The following is a 19,838-nucleotide window of genomic DNA, read 5'->3' as shown; positions in this document are numbered from 1 at the left end:
TCCTCTTCTTCCTACCTCAGTAAATGGCGCCACCATCTGCTCTCAAAGCAAAAAACCAGTAGCCCTCTTCCCACATTTAGTCCTACTCCTGAAACACACCTCTGTAGTGGATGCTGTGACGTGCCCAGCAGAGGGGACGAGGGGACGTATGCCCAGAGCTGCTGGATGTCCTGACAATGCAGCCCTCTGCCCTCTCTGGAAATTGTCCTCACCTGAAAAGAGCTACCTCACTCAAGGTCACCCCCCTTTCCTAGGGGCAAGAAGCCATACAGAGACAGATGTTCGAGGCCGAACTCCTAACACAGGGTTACTCTGGAAAGCCATCCCAGCGTCAGTGTCCCCCCCACTCCCACCCCAGGGAATCAGCTGAGGCTTCACTGAGACTGCATCACCGCCCAGCTTCTCCTTCTGCCCAGCCTGCTTCCTTCCTTTCCCCTTTCTTCCCTGCCGTGGGTGTTGAGCCCAAGAGCCCTAAATAATACACTTATTTCACCCTGATCTCATTCTCTTAGAGTCAGCTTCCCAGGAAACCCAATCTGCAACACCATCCCATATTTATCCACCTTTTTCCATCTCCACTGACTATTCTAGTCTAAGCCACCACCTTCTCTTACCTTGACTACTGAAATAGTCTTCCCCCAATGCCCCTGTTAGTACTGTTTTCCTCACAACCGTCAGCTATCTTTTTAAATATTCAACTTGTTTTATCTTATTTCATTAGATGATATTTGATACAAAAATGTAATATGTGTGTGTGTGTGTATATATGTTTTGAACCTTTAATAAAAATAAAAAATGAATGCAAAAAAAAAACATGATGCAGAAAATTTAGTATGAATGTAAATCTCACTAGATGTTCAAATTTGGTATAGTGCAAGGTTGTTTTTATTTTTTTGGTATAGTGCAAGTTTTGTTCAAACTATTTTGCATTTTTAAAAACTCAAATCACTTTGGTTTATATACATACTATAAAGTATTGGCAACAAAATTCTTCAGATTCACAGTATTTTGGCTACATTATTTCTAACAGATATAGATTTACTTCCAGTTTAAAAGAAAAGAATATTTTTAAAATAGACAAAAGAATATTTACTGTTTGTACATAATCGAGACTCAATTAGTGGTTTCATCTAAAAATTTGTATTTCATAAAATGCTGACATCGTCATTGAATACATCTATATATATGCATGCCTTCCACTTAATTAAGATCTGGAACTATTGAAGTTGCCTGTATATCTTTCCTTGATGATAACCCCTCCTAACTCTCCAGAAGTGATCACAATTGTGAGATTTGTTTTTATCATTCCTGTACGTAAATTTTTATAGCTTCACCATATAGGCAATTATCACTAAATAATAAAGAGTTTAGTTTTGTTTTTGTTTTTCAGATTTATAAAAATGGAGCCATAGTGGACCTGCTGAGCTTGTGTTTTTCCCACTCAAATGTATATATCTAATATAATGTGATCATTTATGTTGATATTAGTTAATTAGGTTTATTCATTTCCATAATTATGGTAGTATTAATTAATAGCATTTAATAAATTGATTATCCACATAAATAAATCCACTATTTATATATTCTCTGATGATAAATATTTGTATTTTCCATTTTTGTACATTTTTTTGGTGCTTATAGTTAAGAATGTCTCAGGCATATATACCTAAAAATAGAATTGATGAATTTAGTATATGTAAAATGCTCAATTTTATAACATACTGACAAATTATTTTTCAAAGTGATTATATCAAATTTTACTTTACCAACAGCATAAGAAGCCCTCTTGCTGTACCTCATAGTAGTGCTTTAAATTTATGCCAATAAAATGGATATTATCATTGTGCAATTAATTTTAGAATTACTAAGGAAGTTGAGTAATCTTCAATGTGTGTACCATTTGTTTCTTTTTCTACTAAATTCCTGTACATATCTTTTGCTCATTTTTTTCCATTTTTTTGGCTGTTAGGAAGTTGATTTTCCAGTTCTTATATATTCAGTATTATTATTTCTTACCAGTAATAAAGTTAATAAATACTTTCTACCAGTTTGTAGCATCACTACAAATAAAGCTAGTGGAGGTGATGGAATTCCAGTTGAGCTATTTCAAATCCTAAAAGATGATGCTGTGAAAGTGCTGCACTCAATATGTCAGCAAATTTGGAAAACTCAGCAGTAGCCACAGGACTGGAAAAGGTCAGTTTTCATTCCAATCCCAAAGAAAGGCAATGCCAAAGAATGCTCAAACTACTGCACAATTGCACTCATCTCACACGCTAGTAAAGTAATGCTCAAAATTCTCCAAGCCAGGCTTCAACAATACGTGAACCATGAACTTCCATATGTTCAAGCTGGTTTTAGAAAAGGCAGAGGAACCAGAGATCAAATTGCCAACACCAGCTGGATCATCGAAAAAGCAAGAGAGTTCCAGAAAAACATGTATTTCTGCTTTATTGACTATGCCAAAGCCTTTGACTATGTGGATCACAATAAGCTTTAGAAAATTCTGAAAGAGATGGGAATACCAGACCATCTGACCTGCCTCTTGAGAAACCTGTATGCAGGTCAAGAAGCAACAGTTAGAACTGGACATGGAACAACAGACTGGTTTCAAATAGGAAAAAGAGTACATCAAGGCTATATATTGTCACCCCTGCTTATTTAACTTATATGCAGAGTACATCTGAGTCAGACATGACTGAGCAACTTCACTTTCACTTTTCACTTTCATGCATTGGAGAAGGAAATGGCAACCCACTCCAGTGTTCTTGCCTGGAGAATCCCAGGGACTGCGGTGCCTGGTGGGCTGCCGTCTATGGGGTCGCACAGAGTCGGACACGACTGACGTGGCTTAGCAGCAGCAGCAGCAGCAGTGCACATCATGAGAAACGCTGGGCTGGATGAAGCACAAGCTGGAATCAAGACTGCTGGGAGAAATATCAATAACCTCAGATATGCAGATGACACCACCCTTATAGCAGAAAGTGAAGAAGAACAGCCTCTTGACGAAAGTGAAAGAGGAGAGTGAAAAAGTTGGCTTCAAGATCAAGATTCAGAAAACTAAGATCATGGCATCCGGTCCCATCACTTCATGGCAAATATATGGGGAAACAGTGGAAACAGTGGTTGACTTTATTTTGGGGGGCTCCAAAATCATTGCAGATGGTGACTGCAGCCATGAAATTAAAAGACGCTTGCTCCTTGGAAGGAAAGTTATGACCAACCTAGACAGTATATTAAAAAGCAGAGACATTACTTGGCCAACAAAAGTCCTTCTAGTCAAGGCTATGTTTTTCCCACTTGTCATGTATGGATGTGAGAGTTGGACTATAAAGAAAGCTGAGCTCCAAAGAACTGATGCTTTTGAACTGTGGTGTTGGAGAAGACTCTTGAGAGTCCCTTGGACTGCAAGAAAATCCAACCAGTCCATCCTAAAGGAGATCAGTCCTGGGAGTTCATTGGAAGGACTGATGCTGAAGCTGAAACTCTAATACTTTGGCCACCTGATGTGAAGAGCTGACTCATTTGAAAAGACCCTGATGCTGGGAAAGTTTGAGGGCAGGAGGAGAAGCGTACGACAGAGGATGAGATTGTTGGATGGCATCACCGACTCAATGGACATGAGTTTGGGTAGGCTCTGGGAGTTGGTGTTGGACAGGGAGGCCTGGAGTGCTGCGGTTCATGGGGTTGCAAAGAGTTGGACATGACTGAGCGACTGAACTGAACTGAACCAGTTTGCGGCTTTTAGTTTTCTTTATGGAATATTTTGATGAACAGAAGTCTTTTTAATCTAGTTGTTTATTGTGTTTATTGATTATTTCCCTTATGATTTTTGTGTTTTATTCAATAAATCTTTCCCACTTTCCTCGGTTATATTTTCTACCAAAAGTTAAATGTTTGCTTTTCACAGTTAAAACCCTTAATTCACCTGGAATAGATTTTTGTGTACAATATGAATAGATATCCAATTTCTTTTTTTCTCCAAGTGGCTAACTCTGAAGAACTGGGAAGGGTCTGAGACTTATCCTACTTGCCAATGGAGAAGCTAGTCTGCCACAGTCTTGTTGACGCTGGCAGAATACATGAGACTCCTGGATCTCAGACAAAGGGCAGGATTTATTACTCACAGCACAGCAAACAGAGTGTTGGGTGTTGGTTTCTTTGGTCATGTTCCCAAACAGAGGGCTATGAGAAGAGGACGGGGTGGAACCTGCAGTGCAGTGGTTTGTGTTATGGGAAAGGAAACAAAGTTTAGAGAACCTGAACCTTTTATAATGGGCAGTGAGTCAGCCTGATCTTTACCCCAGTGTGTGCTGAGTCGCTTTAGTCGTGTCTGACTCTGTAGCCCCATGGACCATAGCCCCCCAGGCTCCTCTGTCCATGGGATTTCCCAGGCAAGAATACTGGGGCGGGTTGCCATGCCCTCCTCCAGGGGATCTTCCTGACCCGGGGATTGAACCCGTGTCTCTTAATGTCTCCTGCATTGGCGGGTGGGTTCTTTACCACCAGTGCCACCTGGGAAGCCCACTAGGGATACGTTATCTTCTTAGAAAAGAATAAACAAACCTACTCTCTTATTCTGTAGGAAGACCCTATCTCTGTTTTTTTCAGAGTAAGCTATACAAAGAGTCTTGAAAAGACAGCCTGGAAAAAGGCAGTCAATGTCTCTGCTCACAAGATGTTCAGAAACACAAGAGGCTCATGTAAAATTGTCTCCTAATAACAACCAGTTTGGGGAGAATCAAATCTTAATGATACTGGGTTTTCCTATCAGTGAATATACCTCTATACTTGAAAACATTTTCTTTCAAGTTTTTCACTGACATTATATAATTTCCTCCGTAAATGTTCTTTATATATTTTGCTTGATGTATATTCTTGGGTATCATAAGTTATGTTAATGCTATTTTTTTTGAAATTATGTTTTCTAATTGCTTGCTGCATGATAGAGAAATGCAGCTGTAAAAAAAAAACTTTAAAGAACTTCTAAATTGTAAAGTAAATTAAACAAATAGAGAGCTTAGTGAATAACTATAAGGTGGCTACACTAGCAACCATCTGGGTCAAGAAACAGAACTTTTCCAGTCATATCACAAGTCCCTCTATATGTCCCATTCAATTCAGTGCCCCCTCTCTTCCTCCAAAATAACTACTATCCTCACTTTCATAGCAATCTCACTCTTGCATTTCTTTACGCTGTACTTCAGTTTGCCTGTCTTTTTTTTTTTAAAACACCTTGTTGTCTTTTAACTCTCTTAATTTACAGATTCCCCCTCCATCCTTTCTTTTCCTTATACCTCATCTGTTGCAGAACTCAGTCTGTTGGACACAGAGTTTTACGACCTGGATTTCGCTGTTTGCACACTTGTGATATAGTCAGTCTATCATGTTTCCCTGCCCCCTGGATTTCCTAGAAACTGGCAGCTCAGTCCAGATGCTCCATCAGGATTAGGTTTGATTCCTTTAAGTTTTTTCTTCAGGAAGTCTGGTTTTCACTCTTTTTAAAAAATATCAGCAGCCACTGATATTCAATGTTTAGGCTCATTAACTGTCAGTTGCAAAAAGACAATATTCTATTTCTCCCATTTTGCTTTTATGGATTACTTTAAATAACTGTTTGAGATGCTTCCTTTTCTCTATTAGCTGGTTATCCAATGGAACCGTTTATAAAGAATAGGCAGGAAAAGCACTTGAGTTTTCTCTTTTATTTCCCCAGTTTTTTTTTTAAAGAAATATAATTTTATATACTGATCTTAAATCTAGTCATTCAATGAATCTCTTATAGATTCTAATAAGTTTTACCTGTATCTTTTATGAGGGCAGTTATAATTAAAAAATGATGACAGTTTCATTTTTCTTTTCAAATTCTTATCCCTTTTACTTCTATTTCTTGTTTTACTCTGCTGGCGAAGATAATGCAGTGTTGACAGAGGTAGTGATGGTGGGCTTATCTGCCTTATTCTTTATTTTAAGGGACTACTTTTTATATGTGATAATTACAAGCAGAAGTATATTATTTGGTAGAAATTGTTTCTTAGGTAAAGGAAAATTTTCCTCATTCCTAGTTTTGTAAAATTTCTTGTTATCATCAATGAGTTTTAAGTTTTATCAAATGATTTTCTTTGCACTTATCAGGTAATAATATGGTTTTTATCTTTTAGCCTCTTAATGTGGTGATTTAAATAAATATATTTTAGAAAGCCATTCTTATTAACATATAAATGGGTCCATAGTTTTCCTTTTTCAAACTGTCCACAAAATGAGTTGTAGAGGCATTGCTTCTATCTATCCTCTGGATAACTGTGCACTAGATTTAAGTAAATAGATTGTTCATTGAAAGTTTGATAGTTAACTTTCTTTGTGGGAGATTACCAGTTTTTTAAAAATCAGGTAAAACACATAAGGAACTTAAATTTTTTTCTGTGTCCTTATATTTTATATGTTTCTTGTAAACAGTATACTGATGGGTTTTTAAAAATCCAATCTCAAAAAAATTTTTTTAACTGACAATTTTAGTCTGCTTATATTTATTAGCTTCTCTAATTTGGCTTTTTTTTTTTTTTTTTCCTACCTTACATTGTGCTTATTTGTTCTGCTTTTTCTACATTTTTCTGTTTGCTTTTTTGGGGGGCCATCTTTTGTATTGATTTAGTGTTTTTTCTTTCTTATTTTACTTCCCCTCATTGAAACTATATCTTCTGTTGTTTACTTAACATTTTTATCATTGCTATTTAACTTTCTAAAAACAGCACAGAGAATACTATATAGTGGATCCACTTTGGAGTTATTTCACCTGAGTTTGAACCCAGCTCTTTCCTTACAAGCTGTGTGACCACTTTCTTTGCCACTTCATCTGTAAGCTGAGGATAACTATGATATCTAACTCAGAAAGTTGTTATGAAGGTTAAATGAGTTACTACATATGCCTGGTGCCTTATAAACAATCAGTGGCTAGCTATTATTCATCTATATCTCAGCTCTCTTCCCAATTAACACACATTTCTTCAACTCTGATCATCTCAATTAACATGCTATTGTTATCCAGTATTTTAGCTGTCTTTCTTAATCCCACAATTTAGATGTTTTATTATTATTTTGTACTATATTTGTTTAGATTTACTCATGTATGTCCCAATTTCTTTGCTCTCTATTCCTTTTTGAATCTCAAATATTACTTGTTGACTCATTTTCAGAAATTTTTTCTGTGTTAGTTTATTGTGAGTAAATCACCTTAGGTTTTGTTTATCTGAGAATGACTGTACTCCACCTTTGGTCTTAAAAAACTGTTTTGATGTATAAAATTGTACATCAACTATACTTCAGTTTTTTAAAAAAATAATAAAAAAGTTTTGCTGAAACAGTTTCAGGCTGACAATTACTTTACTTCAGCACTTTGACTATATTATGCTAATATCTCTGGGATTTATTATCAGTCTAAAAGTTATTCTTTTGTAGATGGTATACCACTTCTCTTTAGTTACTTTTATGGTAGTTCTTCTATGGACTACACTTTTACTGTCATGTTTGAATTTACTTTTCATTTATCTTGCTTGGTGTCTTTTATGATTCCTATATGTGTGGATTCATATTTTTCACCACTTACGGCAATTTTTCAAACAACTTGGATTCAAATATTACTTTTCCCTTATTCTTTTACAAACATATTTTAAATTCCAGTGATCATATTTTTCTAAGCATTTTTCTTCAGATCTATCTGGTTATATCTAATGGATTCTTTATATATTTTTTAGAAACCACTTTTATTTCTTTTACATGTAAAATATGATTACTTACATTCTCTATCTGGTGATTCCAATATCTAAAATATAAAATAATATGTTAATTATTTCTGATGATTCTGTCTGATGGTTTATTTGTGTGTTTAGTAATTTTAACATTGTGAGCACTTACTCCACTAAGCATAATTGGTGAGCCAGCTACCCGTGTTCTAGCAAGCTCACAGATTTCTTGAAGTTTCTTTTGACTATCCAGAGTCTGTAAGATTGAATTCCAGACTAGAGTTGGCCAATTTCATGGGTTAAAAATTTCGGAGAGTGTCTATTCCTCTTTTTCTTTTCTCTTTTTCACCCTATCTAGAATCAGTATGGAGACAGAGTTCTTGATAGGCTTCTTTGCTTTGCTAGCTTGAATATTTTTCCTGGGCCACGCTTATCTAAGGTTGTAGCCATCTTCAAGGGTACTGGTTTAGAGTGTGGGGATTCTCAAATTTTGCCCATCTACTTCCAGCAGCCCAAAGCTTAACGTTCCATTCCTTTCTCCAATATATGGATTTTGCATTTGCTTACACTTTATGCTACTTTTTTTTTTCCATTTATTTTTATTAGTTGGAGGCTAATTACTTTACATTTATGCTACTTTTTACTCTTCTTCTTTTTTTATGCCTTTGGGATTTCTCTTACTTCCTTGTAAGCCACTGCTACTGCTAAGTCGCTTCAGTCGTGTCCGACTCTGTGCGACCCCATAGACGTCAGCTCACCAGGCTCCCCCGTCCCTGGGATTCTCCAGGCAAGAACACTAGAGTGGGTTGCCGTTTCCTTCTCCAATGCATGAAAGTGAAAAGTGAAAGTGAAGTCGCTCAGTCGTGTCCAACTCTTAGCGACCCCATGGATTGCAGACTACCAGGTTCCTCCATCCACTGGATTTTCCAGGCAAGAGTACTGGAGTGGGGTGCCATTGCCTTCTCCATCCTTGCAAGCCAAGCCATCTCTTAAAACTAAGCTCATTGTAACAAAAGTAAACAAATGGGACCTTTTTGCACTTCAAAGGAAACCATAAACAAAACAAAAAGACAACCTACCGAATAGAAGAAGATATTTGCCAACAAAGCAACTGACACAGGATTACTCTCCAAAATATACAAATAGCTCATGCGGCTCAGTATGAAAAAAGAAACAACCCAATCAAAGAATTGAGTGGAAGATATAAATAGATATTTCTCCAAAGAACTCATACAGATAGCCAAAAAGCATATGAAAAGATGCTCGATGTCACTAATTATTAGAGAAATGCATATCAAAACTACAATGAGGTATCACCTCACATTGGTCAGAATGGCCATCATCAAAAAGTCTACAAACAGTAGACTGGAAAGAGTGTGGGAACCCTCCTACATTATTAGTGGGAATGTAAATTGGTACAGTCAATATGGAGAACAGTATGGAGGCTCCTTAAAACACTAAGAATAGAGCTACATTAGATCCAGCAATACCACTCCTGAGCATATATCTAGAGAAAACCATAATTCAAAAAGATACTGCACCCCAGTGTTCACTGAAGCACCACTTACAATAGTTAGGACATGGAAGCAACCTAAATGTCCATCAAGAGGAACAGATAAAGGAGATGTGGCACACAGACACAATGGAATATTACTTAGCCATAAGAAATAATGAAATCATGCCACATGCAGTGACATGGATAGACTTAGAGATTGTCATACTGAGTGAAGCAAGACACTTCACTTCAGACAAAGACAAATATATGATGCTGTTTATATGCACAATATTAAAAAAATGGGAATAAGAAACCTATTTACAAAACAGAAATTGAATCACAGATATAGCAAACAAACTTATGGTTACCAAGTGGACAGGGGAGGGATAAACTGGGAGATGGGGATTAATATATAGATTCACTACATATAAAGTAGATAATCAACAAGGACCTAGTGTATAGCACAGGGAACTATACTCAGTACTTTGTAATAACCTTAATGGGAAGAACATCTGAAAAATAATAGATATAGGGAAATGTATAACTAAATCACTTCGCTATACACCTGAAACTAACACATTATAAATCAACTATGTTCCAATATTAAATTAAAAAAAAGGTTATTGTAATTATTTTTTTGCATGTTAATCTAGTCTTTAATTAAGACTTTGCAAGATGAAAATGTCCAACTGCTTTTTATTTTTTTTGCAAAAAGTAGTGACACTTGGTTATATATATATATATATATATATATATATATATATATATATATATATTTTTTTTTTTTTTTTTAAACTTATTTACCAAGTGGCCTATTGCTTTATACCTGATAGGGTTTTTTTTTTTCTTTTGTAGTGGTTTTTGCCATACCTTGACATGAATCAGCCATGGAGGGTCATTGTAATTTATTAAAAATCTGGTAGTATTGTGTTAGGAAGGCCTTTTAGAGTATCCAGCTGATACCTGCTAGAAGCACAAGCAAAGAATAATATTTTAAAAATATAAAATGGTTTCCATCTCTCCCCTATTAAGACCCTCAAATGGCTTTCTCTAATACTTAAAAAATGCACCAGCCATTCTGGCCTACCAAGCCAGAAGCTGGTTTCTAAAGCTCCTATCCCCTCCCTGCCAGCTGCTGCTCCTCACCTAGAGTGCCCTTATTCCTGCCTTAGAGCCATTACACTAGTGGCTCCCCCTGTGTGGCATATCCTTCTCTTTCTTCTCATGGCTGGCTCTTCTTATCATTCAGGTCTCACCTTAAATGCCACCTTTTCATAGCAGCCTTCCTTGATTCATTTCCCTATTTCTGCATCACATCACCTTGTTATAATTCTCTCTAGAACACCTCCCCTTCACCAATCACAGCCTTGTCATGGTGAAGGGACTTGAATAACTCAATGAAGCTATGATCCATGCCATGCAGGGCCACCCAAGACAGACAGGTCATAGTGAAGAGTTCTTACAATATATGGTCCACTGGAAAAGGGAATGGCAATCCACTCCAGTATTCTTGCCTCGAGAACCCCATGAACAGTATGAAAAGGCAAAAAGATACGACAATAGAAAATGAGCCCCCCATGTTGAAAGATGTTCAATATGTTACTGGAGAAGAGCAGAGGGCAATTACTAGTAGTTCCAGAAAGAATGAAGCAGTTGGGCCAAAGCAGAAACGATGCTCAGTTGTGGAAAGTAAAGTCCTATGCTGTAAAGAACAATATTGCATAGGAACCTGGAATGTTAGGTCCATGAATGAAGGTAAATTGGATGTGGTCAAGCAGGAGATGGCAAGAGTGAACATCAGTATCTTAGGAATCAGTGGACTAAAATGGACAGGAATGGGCAAATGTAATACAGATGACTATTATATCTACTACTGTGGGCAAGAATCCCTTAGAAGAAATGGAGTAGCCTTCATAGTTAACAAGAGAGTCTGAAATGCAGTACTTGGCTGCAACCTCAAAAATGACAGAACGATCTCGGTTCGTTTCCAAGGCAGACCATTCAACATTAGAGTAGTCCAAGTCTATGCCCCAACCACTGATGCTGAAGAAGCAGTTGACTAATTCCGTGAAGACCTATGACACCTTCTAAAACTAACACCAAAATAAGATGTTTTTTTATCATAGGGTATTGGAATGCAAAAAGTAGGAAGTCAAGAGATATCTGGAATTACAGGCAAGTTTAGCCTTGGAGTACAAAGTGAAGCAGGGCAAAGGCTAACAGAGTTTTGTCAAGAGAACATGACAGTCATAGCAAACACTGTTTCCAATAACAGGAGAGATGACTGTGACTCTACACATGGACATCACCAGATGGTCAATACCAAAATCAAACTGATTATGTTCTTTGCAGCCAAAGATGAAGAAGTTCTATACAGTCAGCAAAAACAAACCTGGAGCTGACTGTAGCTCAGATCATCAGCTCCTTATTGCAAAATTCAGGCTTAAATTGAAGAAAGCATGAAAAACCACTAGGCCATTCATGTATGACCTAAATCAAATCCCTTATGGTTATACAGTGGAGGTGATTAATAGATTCAAGGGATTAGATCTGGTAGATACAGTGCATGAAGAACTATGGACGGAGGTTTGTAACATTGTACAGAAGGCAGGGACCAAAACCATTCCAAAGAAAAAGAAATGTAATAAGGCAAAATGGTTATCTGAGGAGGCTTTACAAATAGCTGAGGAAAGAAGCAAAGTGAGGCAAGGGTGAAAGCAAAAGATGGCCAACTGAATGCAAAGTTCCAGAGAACAGAAAGGAGACAAAGAAAAAGCCTTCTTAAATGAACAATGCAAAGAAGTAGAGGAAAACAACAGAATGGGAACGAGTAGAGATCTCTTCAAGAAAATTGGAGAGATCAAGGGAACATTTCATGCAAGGATTGGCATGATAAAGAACAGAAATGGTAAGGACTTAACAGAAGCAGAAGATTAAGGAGAGGTGGCAGGTATACACAGAATTATTAAAAAAAAAAACTCTTAATGACCCAGATAACCATGATGGTCTGGTTACTAATATAGAGCCAAACATCCTGGGCTGTGAAGTCAAGTAAGACTTAAGAAGCATTGCTATGAAAAAAGCTAATAGAAACAATGGAATTCCAACTGAGCTATTTAAAATCCTAAAAGATGATGCTCTGAAAGTGCTGCACTCAATATGCCAACAAATTTATAAAGCTCAGCAGTGGCCACAGGACTGGAAAAGGTCACTTTTCATTCCAGAAAGGCAATGCCAAAGAATGTTCATACTACCATACAACTGTGCTCATTTCACATGCTAGTAAGGTTATGCTCAAAATCCTTCAAGCTAGGCTTCAACAGTACATGAACTGAGAACTTCCAAATGTACAAGCTGGGTTTAAAAAAGGCAGAGTAGTCAAAGATCAAATTGCCAATATTTGTTGCATCATGGAGAAAGCAAGGGCATTCGAGAAAAACTTCTGCTTTATTGACTACACTAAAGTCTTTCACTGTGTGGATCACAACAAATTCTTAAACAGAAAGCTTAAGAATTTTATGTGTGGAAAATTCTTAAAGAGATGGGAATATCAGACCACATTATGTGTCTCCTGAGAAACCTGTATGCAGTTAGAACTGGACATGGAACAACAGACTGGTGCAAAATTGGGCAACAAGTATGACAAGGCTGTATATTGTCACCCTGCTTATTTAACCTGTATGCAGAGTACATGTGAAATGCCAGCCTGGATGAATCACAAGCTGGAATCAAGATTGCTAGCGTAAGTATCAACAACCTCAGATATGCAGATGACACCACTCTAATGGCAGAAAGTGAAGAGGAACTAAAGAGCTTCTTGATGAGGGTGAAAGAGGAGAGTGAAAAAGTTGGCTTAAAACTCAACATTCAAAAAGCAAAGATCATGGCATCTGATCCCATTACTTCATGGCAAACAGAAAAGGAAAAAGTGGAAGCAGTGACAGATTTTATTTTCTTGGCCTCCAAAATCACTGGAGATGGTGATCAAAGCCATGAAATTAAAAGATGTTTGCTCCTTGGAAGGAAAGCTATGACAAACCTAGACAGTGTATTAAAATGCAGAGATATCACCTTACTGACAAAGGTCCATATAGTCAAAGGTATAATTTTTCCAGTAGTCAAGTATGGATGTCAGAGTTGGACCATAAAGAAGGCTGAGTGTCAAAGAATTGATGCTTTTGAATTATAGTGCTGGAGGAGACTCTTTTTTTTTTTTTTTTTTAAAGATACTAGCTCTTCCTTTTTATTTTTTTTAATATTTATATATTTATTTAATACTTGTTTATTTAGTTGCAGCTCATAGGATCTTTAGTTGTGGCATGTGGGATCTAGTTCCCTGACAGGGATTGAACCTGGGCCCCTCGGCATTGGGAGCATGGAGTCCTAGCCACTGGGCCATCAGGGAAGTCCCTGGAGGAGACTCTTGAGAGTCCCTTGGACAGCAAGAAGATCAAACCAGTCAATCCTATTAGAAATCAATCCTGAATATTCATTGGAAGGACTGATATCGAAGCTGAAGCTCCAATACTTTGGCCACATGATGGGAAGAACCAACACATTGATGCTGGGAAAGACTGAAGACAAAAGAAGCGGGCAGCAGAGAATGAGATGGTTAGACAGCATCATCAACTCAATGGACATGAATCTGAGCAAATTCTGGGAGATAGTGAAGGACAGAGGAGCCTGGCGTGCTGCAGTCCATGGGACACAGAGTCGGACACAACTTAGCAAGAGAACAACAACAACAAGAACAATTAGCGCATCTATTGTTATTAGCAGACATTTCCCTATTTATTATCTCTTTTCCTACCAGAACATGAGACCCATAGGAGCAGGGATCTTATGTTTCTGGTTCACCACTATCTTTCCCAGGCTTTAGAATAATTCCAGACACACAGTAAGGACTCAGTGCATGTTTGGTAAATGACTGGAGCTGAGTACTGGCAACATCATCTCTGTAGACAGACCTAGGCTCTCCAGGGCTCCACTGTGCCCACTACTTCCTATTATCTTGGCAGCCCAGCTTGCTTTGCTATGTGACTTACTTATCTCCCTGGCTCTAGTAGGTATTTGAGTTTTAAATCCCTACTCATAATGTTACTTTAATTATCTTCGACATTTTGAGAGCCAAGGCCATGTTTATGTCTCTTTTCTTCTTCAATGTCTTGCAAATAATAGGGGGGAAGGAATTAAATTCATTGAATATATTGCCTACTAGTCAAGCACCAGCATAGCACTATACCTTAATTTATAGCCTCACAACACCATTATAGGGCCAGGCTTTATTATTTGTGTTCATTCAATAGGTGAGGACACCAAGGCTTAGAGCTGTTTAGAGTTATGCAGTAAACGAAGGATCTGGCATTAGGACCTACCCAGACAACACATACTCAATATGAACTACTGCAAAACTGCTGCTAGTGTCTAGGGAACAGGTGACTGTTTCAATATGCAAGAGCCAAGGTGGAGCAACTAATTGGGTATTTCAGAATATTTCAGGCCAGGTTTTACTTAACAGTATGGCTATTCACTTCTCAATTTCATTCCACTGAGCCTATGAAGGTTTAGCTTGAGGTGTGTCTCTACTTGGTGAGGAGAGGCCTTGGAGGTATTAATGCCTTTCGTATGATGAGGGTCCTGCACACCCAATAAATGTCTGCTCTTGGCAAATATTATGGAATCTGACAGCAAGGAGATTTTTCAAAGATGGTTATTTCAGTCAAATCATCACCTGTCACTGGATCACTGAACAAAGACAGACGCTGAATACAATGAATGTACACCACAACACCAAACAATCTTTTAAATAACAAAATCTTATTTTTATTTTTTTTTACAGAAATTCAGATATTCCAACAAATTTCTTTACATTTCCTGGACCTTAAAAAATTACACACAACTTTTGGACGCAATACAACAGAACAGAATGAGAAAGGGAGTCACTTTTTTTTTTAAAAAAGATAAAAACATACTTCTTATACCTAATTAACATTTAGTGATTTACATGTGTTTTACCTATGTACAAATGGTACACTGTCAATGACCCATCTTCAGAGCACTATGGTATGCTAAATTACACTTAGATTTTATGGAAAACAACTTCTTAAAAACACTTGCATGTGGATAGGAAGCACTTTTCCATTTTCATAAACACCACTATTAGTGTTGTAGGACTCCCAATGGAATCTACAATTTATATGGATTAGAGAAAGCCAATACCTTCTATTTTTATTGTAGGTAAAGTAGAGAGGTACCTCCCCTTAACTAAAAGATGAATTCTTGAAAAGTTGTGTGTAATTAAATTTAGTAAGTAGGGTGTTTTGAATGCAGAGGGAGAGCTAATATTTAAAGCAACAAATAACTCCCAGAACAGCTAATACTTTAGAGATAATAAGTACTCCACTAATGCGTTTCTTTAGAAAATCCATATCTTTGTGAATTGCATTTCACTTATTTGACTGTACCTGTAATATACTTTTTAGCCATTTGAAACATAAAAGTCATTTGGGGTGAAAAGATGCTAATACCAGTGACATTTGACAAAACTAGGGGTGTGAGACAGGATAAGAGAAATCAACCATGATCTGTATCTTGGTTGATTCTTCTTGTAGTACTCTCCATTGTTCCAATAATATATACTAAATGGATCTTAATTTTGAGTTAAAAAAATGAAGGCATTCTACATATTCATGTTTTCTGCTCAGGTATAGAATATGGTTTGGCTTATATTGATAACTCCTGCACATACATTTTAGCTTGTGTCATTCTCAAGCAATTGGCTACTTCAATATTAAATATTTTTCTGTTGTTGCATATTGCAGGATATGTGATGAGGGTGATGGTGGGGGACGCCTGGGAGCAAAAGATCGTTGAAGACAACTAATCATTTGTCACTACTTCTAAATGCCAATCAACTAAAAACAAACAAACAAACAAAAACTGTGTTCTTGAAACTAAAATTAGTAAACAAAAAGACAACTTACTCCTACCAAGTTTTTTTGACCTGTATTAAGTATATATTCATTTAGTTCTAAGGCTATTAAATTATTATGTATTTTATTAGTACCACTTACTATCATTTAGAAATAGGTTTAATGGAATGGTGTTTTTTTAAAATAAAAATGAGTGCCTGTCAATAAGGGAAAGAAAGGATATGGATTTCTGATGATATGACAAAGAAATAGAAAAAGAAGATATTTTAGATGTTTATTTGTAAAGTATATTAAATTCTTATACATATTACTAGGGGCAATTAGAAAAAGTGTTTATTTGATAGCAGCCTATATATTACATGTGAGCATTCAAGGTGAAAATGAGCTTTCTATATTTTTCAGAGTTCCTTGATGCTATTTCCTGAAAGATAGGGAAATCTATGTTGCTCAGGAACCTATGATGTAAAGATGTACTTCCTGTAATATACAGCTTGATGGAGTAATAGTATATGTCAGAAACACTTTCTCAGTAATAACTGGTACAGACAGGTTAAACTGAACAAAGACTCAGTAAAAAGTTTGAAGCGTTAAAATCTCTTAACTGAGTGGTTGTAACTAATCACACAGTGACATAAATGAACGGCAGAGATGGGAACCAAAGGTCATGGCTCCTATGAAAATATTCAGAGGCATTTTCTAAATGTTTCCTCAATAACTGATGGTTGATCAGCCTCTTGGCTATTGAGATAGGAATAATTTAGGATGTACTGCCTTTTTTAAAATAATGTTGAAAGATTAAAGCTTTTTGTTTTCTGTTTGATTAAAAAAGGACAGTTTACAAACCTCAGTACATATATATTTTACATGTTAATTCTAGCACATTTATATTCCTCTTCCTTAAAATATTTCCTGGATGTGGTTTCTCATGAATGTCATCTGCTCTCATTCAATGATAGTTTCCAGTGAGCTGGTGTTTAATCCGTGATCGTATCTCCTTTCAGGAAAATCACTCCCATCTCTGCTGATCTAGGTTTAGTAGATGCTTTGACAGTTGGATCCTTCACTCTCGCCGGTATCCATCTCGGTACTCTGATCTCTCCCAAGCGTTTTCCTTCTCGATGCTGATGTACAAAAGCTGTTATTCAATTAGTTTAGCTGTTATTTGATTTGTTTTGTGCTCATTCTAGAGAATATTGGCTTAGCAGAACTGCAGAGGGGGGTGGGGGGATGGGCAAGAGAAAGAGAAAAGAGAGAAAGAACAAATGCATCATTTTCTGTCCTCAAGATTTTTGTGCATATTTGTCAAGGAAAAACCATACCAACAAATGCACCTTAGATCTGTTATCAAATAAGACTGAAAAGAGTGAGGTTTCTGGTCCATTAAACAAACAGCACAGCCTTCCTGGTGAGGGGAGGTCCCCTGATAATTCAGGCATGCATATTCCCTGCATGTGGATGAAGATTACAGGCTGTTTTGAAGGAGCAAGGAAGAATGTAAATGATCCCATGCATCACCGATTTTTCTGCCTGGCACAGAAAATGCCTCACTTGAGTGTTTTCCTTTTCCTTCCAAATTTTATTTATTATTGAATGAACATTATAACAGTTTCAAAAGGAGTGACTATAGAGATGAATCATCCACAATCCAACCACTTTGAGACACCAGCTGTTTTCTTCCCATTTCTCTTTCTGTTCCTTATCTAAGGTGTGCACTTATTTGATATAGTTGGAATCACAGCATAGATGACATTTTCAATACAATATTAAAAACAGTTTCCTATATTTCCACTCTCTCCATTATCAGCATCAGTTTCTCATGACTGCATTATATTCCATTCCATTCTCATTTCTCTCCAGGCCACGCTCAATATTCCACCCTCTATGATTTCACCACGTCAGATACGTAGGTACGTTTCTGTTTCTTTTGTTACTATCGAAAATGAATATTTTTGCATATGAAACTTGACTTGTTCTTTTAAATTCTTTTCTTTAGGACAAATGCTCAGGGGAAGGCTGCTTTTCCTTTTCTGCAACATATTAGGGACTGTGCCTGTATTGACAGAGACCACAGATGGTGTGATCTACTCCATCCTCTGGCTAATTTTCATAGATTTTGGCACTGCTAACCAGGAGTTAGGGGTACCTTATACATTGTGAAGATGGGCCAATGCACCTAGTAGCTCAGATTGGGGCTGACAGAAAATAATCTGTTGGATTTTGAATCACAGAGCGCTTAGAAACACAAATTATAATAAAACAATTGGCCCATTATTCAGTTATAGTCCTCATCCCACATTTTAAGATAAGATTATGCTTTCTGCATAAGTGCAAGAGAAACCCCTGAAAGATTCTGTCGTTGTTTCTAGAATTTATCCCCTGTTGGCTTCCAACAGGCTTTAAAAAATCTTAACGCACATTATGATTTTTAACGAACTTCTCTCAGTCAGAGAATTTGCTTTAATGTACCCAGACTACACAGGGGATAATTGAAATGTGATCATGCCATAATGATTATTAGTCTGTAACGATTCTCTGAGCTTGAATCATGCTGGCAGAGGCCCTCTGGAAGGGAATGCTTTCTTCAGATAAGCAATGTAAGCCAGCAATCCAAGGATCTGACATAGTGCCACAGGGCACTTCTGAACTTGAGTGGTCTCTGCTACAGTGTCATGGAGGTACTCTGGCTCGATGGAATCCAAAGTTGGGCTTGTGGGTCCATGATTCCACTGCCCCAGCTCATAATTCGCTCATTCTGCATCATTTTCTATTTAAAATCCACAAAACTGAAAGTCTGGGTTTTCCAGCAAGATTTGTGAAAGGTGCTACCTGGGGAGGGAGAAGGGGAGGAGTGGGTGGGGTTGCAAATGTTAGAAGGAGAATAGGGTGATGAAAAGTGACCCTGCATGTGGAAGTGCGCTTCTCAGCATACCCATGTGATGCAGGAGACAAGGGAGACAAGAGGGGGTCCCCATTGTATTGAGGTTCACAAATGAATATACCCCTGATTTAATGATAGAAAAGTCTGCTTTGGTTGAACCATTTGTTTCTAGGTAGCGCTAGTGGTAAAGAACCCGCCTGCCAGCACAGGAGACATGAGACGTGAGTTCGATCCCTGGCTTGGGAAGATCCCCTGGAGGAGGGCATGGCAACCCACTTCAGTATTCTTGCCTAGAGAATCCCATGGACAGAGGAGCCGGAAGGGCTATGGTCCATAGGGTCACAGAGAGTCGGACACGACTGAAGTGACTTAGCACACACGCACACAGAACCCAAGACTCCCACTTTTTCTCTCCCCGGTGCTAAGCTGCCTGACTTGGCATTATAACATCACATTGGGCTGGGAAGAGAGCAGACAGGGGTGGAAGGGCTTCAGATCAGCCCTCAGAGCTCTGACATCCAAGCCTGGGGAGCAAGGAACTTTCTAGAGGAAAAGCATCTTCCTGGGAAGATCCTGAGCTTTCTTGTACAAAGGGAACCTCTGTGGCCAGTCTCACAGAGTTTCCTATTTATGCCCCACCATCCTGGCCCACAGCTGAGGGGCAGACCAGGACAAGTCTTTCATCACCAACCCTTCCTGGATCTGCTCTGGTCATGGGTCACAGGTAGCCACTGCGTAGCCAAATGCCTCACTGGATCCTTCACTGCAATCTCACCATCAATTTCTCAGCTCTT

General features: G+C 37.7%; 1 protein-coding gene across 3 annotated transcripts in view; it reads right to left on the bottom strand.

Moving 5' to 3' along the window:
* LHFPL3 (LHFPL tetraspan subfamily member 3) overlaps window positions 1-19,838 on the bottom strand; it is a 613,796-nt gene that overhangs the window by 23,710 nt on the left and 570,248 nt on the right. For 2 of the 3 annotated variants that reach the window (XM_043463007.1, XM_043463011.1), the window contains one exon: window positions 15,032-17,373. The exons of the other annotated variant lie outside the window; for it this stretch is intronic. In XM_043463007.1, coding sequence (XP_043318942.1) covers window positions 17,345-17,373 — 29 coding nt within the window. In that variant the 3' untranslated portion in view covers window positions 15,032-17,344. Of the gene's footprint in view, window positions 1-15,031; window positions 17,374-19,838 lie in introns of those variants that run through there. 3 annotated transcript variants of the gene reach the window in all.

Source organism: Cervus canadensis, chromosome 3 (assembly GCF_019320065.1).
Source record: "Cervus canadensis isolate Bull #8, Minnesota chromosome 3, ASM1932006v1, whole genome shotgun sequence".
NCBI classification, from domain to species: Eukaryota; Metazoa; Chordata; class Mammalia; order Artiodactyla; family Cervidae; genus Cervus; species Cervus canadensis.
Note: the sequence above shows the minus strand (reverse complement) of the source record. Positions and strands in the feature narration are given on the sequence as shown.